We start from the raw sequence: 3,502 nt of genomic DNA, 5'->3' as shown, positions 1-3,502 counted from the left end.
ATATGCTACACTATGCCATGATACGCTACACTATGCCATGATATCCTACACTATGACATGCTGGGCTACACTGTGCTATATACAATAAATACTACAGTATACTATGCCATTAGCCAGAATTCAATTCATATACAAGAAAATCTAAATCATACTGTATAGGCGAAAAAGAAGAAATAACATGTGCCCACTATGTCCTCTCCAAGAACAGTGAAGTAGTAGAGAGGAAAGTTGAATTCAGGCCCCTACAGGGGGCCTAAAAAGGCAAAGGGTGAAGTGAGGACAGTCAGCACACACAAATCTTGAAGAATTTGATTTTGAAGAACAAAGAAAGAGGAATTTTTTTTTTTGATACAGGTAAAAGTTTTAAAGGGAGTTTAACTGTTTTCAAAATGGAAGAGATCACAGAACACTTCCTGTCCATATAAATCACACTGAAGGAAGAGCCCAGAGAGGAAATCAGGGCAGGAGCAAGTCAGTCTCAGACATCTCAGCAGACCACAGGCCCGATGCAGGCAGACTGACAGAAAGATAGGACATTCTCTTCTATGTTTTCAATGAATTAGGAAGCAAGACCATTATGAATGCTAGATGGGAAAATCAACTTTATTTTCCACACTGTATTATTTTACTGAGTCAACACAAAGATCAAAGTTCATCCTAACAACTTGAAGTTTCAAACATGTAGCTAATTATCTACCTGCCTTCAAGACGAGTCACCTCTGCCTGCAGGAGCTCCTCGCTGGTGTGGCTGAAGTCCAGCTGTGATAGCACATTATCTAGGACTCCTGGGCCTGGAGAAGGGAACTTCCTTTCCACCTGACACTTCTCCAGCGGCCTGAGGAGGACAGGAAAGGAAGGGAATAAGAACATTGCAGAGCCAGCCTGCTGTCGCAACTGCTCTCGTAATTAAGCTCAGTTTGCCGTCTGCTTTGTGGATAAAAAGAAATATATACCAGGAGAACAATCCAGGGTCAGCAGCAATTTAATCTTTACTAGGATTTGGTATATTTTTCAAAGGGAAAAGCCACATAAAATAGCAAAACCACTTTGTTGAAACTTGATTGCTAACTGATAAATTACAAGATGGTCAGGCAAGATGTATGACTTAAATTCACTTAATTATTTTTTACTATAAACCTAGCAATAACAGATATAGAAAAACAAACCTAGGGCTGGGGATGTATATCTTAGCTGGTATAGTACTCCCATGGCATGCATGAAGCCCTGAGACTAGATGTGGTCACATACACTGGTAAACCCAGCACTTGAGAAATAAACACAGGAGGATCAGGAGTTCAACATCATCCTCAAAGTATTAATTCTGAAGGTAGACTGGGATACATAAGATCCTGTTTCAAAAAATAACAACAATAATACAATAAAATCAGTTTTCAAAAGGGCTAGCTCAGTGACAGGTTGCTACTGACGACAAGCAGCTATGCCCTAGTCTCCTACAGCATGGAGATTCATCAGCCAATGAGGAAAAAGTAAGGAGTTCTCAGTTTATGATCCTCAGAATCACAGAGACTCAAATGAAAAGGAGACAAAACTATCCATGAAAATGTTATGATAATGAGAATCTAACTCATAAATTAAAACCAAGTCAGACAAGATGATCAAACACAGAAATGTAAATGTTCAATATTAAAATTGGCAGTCAATGCCAAACCTTCAAATGGACTGGCAGAATAATACTTAAGATTTGAACAGACCTTTCTATGGAGTGCTGAGTGTCAACTGTCTTCAATTTTGTTTGCAGTTTTTCCTTCTGCATTTTTGCCTCAAGGATGAAGTTTTCTTGAGATTGAAGACTTGCCTTCAATCCTTTCTGTTCTTCCTGCAGAGCCTGCAAAAAAGAAAAAAGTCAGATATTATTACAACTTTTCTTCAGCTCTTTTTCCTGCAGAGCCTGCAAAATACTCCCAAAAAAAAAAAAAAATAAGTCAGATAACATTACAGCATTTCTATTTCATGAGAAAAGCAACCAGAGAGGCTGACTGTAAGTTTTATGACAAGGACAGTATTAATACAGCTATCAGCAGCTGAGCCATCAGCCTCAGCTCAAGGAGGAAGCTGAGAATTCTGGAACATAGTTCTAGGTCAACCATTCTTAAACACTCATATGCGTTTCCCTAACCTAAGTATTCTAACACATACCTCTAATAACTTCTCAGACTCCCTCAGTTTCTCCTCCTTCTGCCGCTGCTCCTGCAGGATAGTCATATTGGTCCCCATCAGGTCATTGACCCTCATATTAAGGCGCTCTATTTCCAGCTCGTTGGCACAAATGGTGTCCTTGGCCCGCTCGAGCTTACTGCTCAGGTGCTGGATTTCTGACTGGCTGGACAGCTCCACAGACTCTAATTTCTGTTTCCGGTTAGCAAGCTGAGCCTAGAAAAATATTAATCTTTATTATTAGAAATTATTATTAGGGATTTTTAATAGGAAAAGAGAAGTGATAAAAGAATAATCAATAAAATAATAACTATTCACTGAGAAAAAGTACTCATAGGAAGGACTGGTTCAATCAGCGGTTTTTGGAGACTTCTGAGCTGACAGATATAACCAAATATACACAGCTGAAATTAGTTCCTTCCAGTGCATCACTATCAAAGTCTACTCAAATCAAAGGACTCCAAGCAACTGTGTCGTGGGCCTGTGGTGTACATTGCCTAGCCTTACAGCTCTGCACGCCAGCTGAGTATTTTGGCTTTCCACATTCTGGTTTTCTCAAGTTTTAATTCAGTATCCAAACTGGTTTTTCATTTATACATTCAAAATGGACATAAATCATTTGTAAAGATAAACTTCCTTTATTTTAAACATCTTTTAAGAAAAAGACATACAGTTTTATTTTATAAATTCAAACAGAAATATCTCTGTGGAATTCATCTGCTACAGATTTAAAGATTCTACTGTATATAATACAGGACCAAACTCTTGTACTTTAAATTATGGTGACACAAAGATGCTGCTGGGAGAGAGAGAGAGAGAGAAAAAGAAGGAGGGAGGGAGGGAGGGAGGGCAGGCAAAAACAGACAAACAGTGTTTGTGTAAATGAGAGCTCAAGGCTTTAGTGTAGAGGCAAATGCTTTGTCTTTTGACCAGATCCCTAGAATGGTGTGTGTGACAGTTAACCCAGCTTGACTGCTAACTGCTATGTATGCAATTGTCTCTACACTTTCAAAAACAATCTAATCTTCTTACCAAGAGGATATCTTCCACAGAACCCTCTGCAGAAGTAAATACAGAGATTGGTTGAGGGTAGAAAGGAGAAAGTCTGTGGCTCTTTGTTGAGCCTAGGTTCACTCCAACCCTAACCTATCCACTAGCCTGGAGCTCACAGGACACAGCTGGAAATCTCTGCCCAAATGAGAGCTCTGGGGGACAGACAATACAGAAAACTCAACACTGTGACCACTATGTAACACTGTGATCACTATGTAACACTGGGAGCTCTATGTAACACTAAAATGGCTATGTAACACTGTGACCACTATGT

The 3,502-nt window shown here is 39.4% G+C and overlaps 1 protein-coding gene across 5 annotated transcripts in view; it reads right to left on the bottom strand.

Moving 5' to 3' along the window:
- Cep63 (centrosomal protein 63) overlaps window positions 1-3,502 on the bottom strand; it is a 58,350-nt gene that overhangs the window by 17,609 nt on the left and 37,239 nt on the right. For all 5 annotated transcript variants that reach the window (XM_013354020.2, XM_026789588.1, XM_026789587.1 and 2 more), the window contains 3 exons: window positions 2,158-2,391; window positions 1,713-1,846; window positions 698-835 (listed from right to left, as the gene is read on the bottom strand). In XM_013354020.2, coding sequence (XP_013209474.1) covers window positions 698-835; window positions 1,713-1,846; window positions 2,158-2,391 — 506 coding nt within the window. The remainder of the gene's footprint in view (window positions 1-697; window positions 836-1,712; window positions 1,847-2,157; window positions 2,392-3,502) is intronic.

The sequence above is a fragment of the Microtus ochrogaster genome, unplaced genomic scaffold (genome assembly GCF_000317375.1).
Source record: "Microtus ochrogaster isolate Prairie Vole_2 unplaced genomic scaffold, MicOch1.0 UNK24, whole genome shotgun sequence".
Lineage (NCBI taxonomy): Eukaryota > Metazoa > Chordata > Mammalia > Rodentia > Cricetidae > Microtus > Microtus ochrogaster.
Note: the sequence above shows the minus strand (reverse complement) of the source record. Positions and strands in the feature narration are given on the sequence as shown.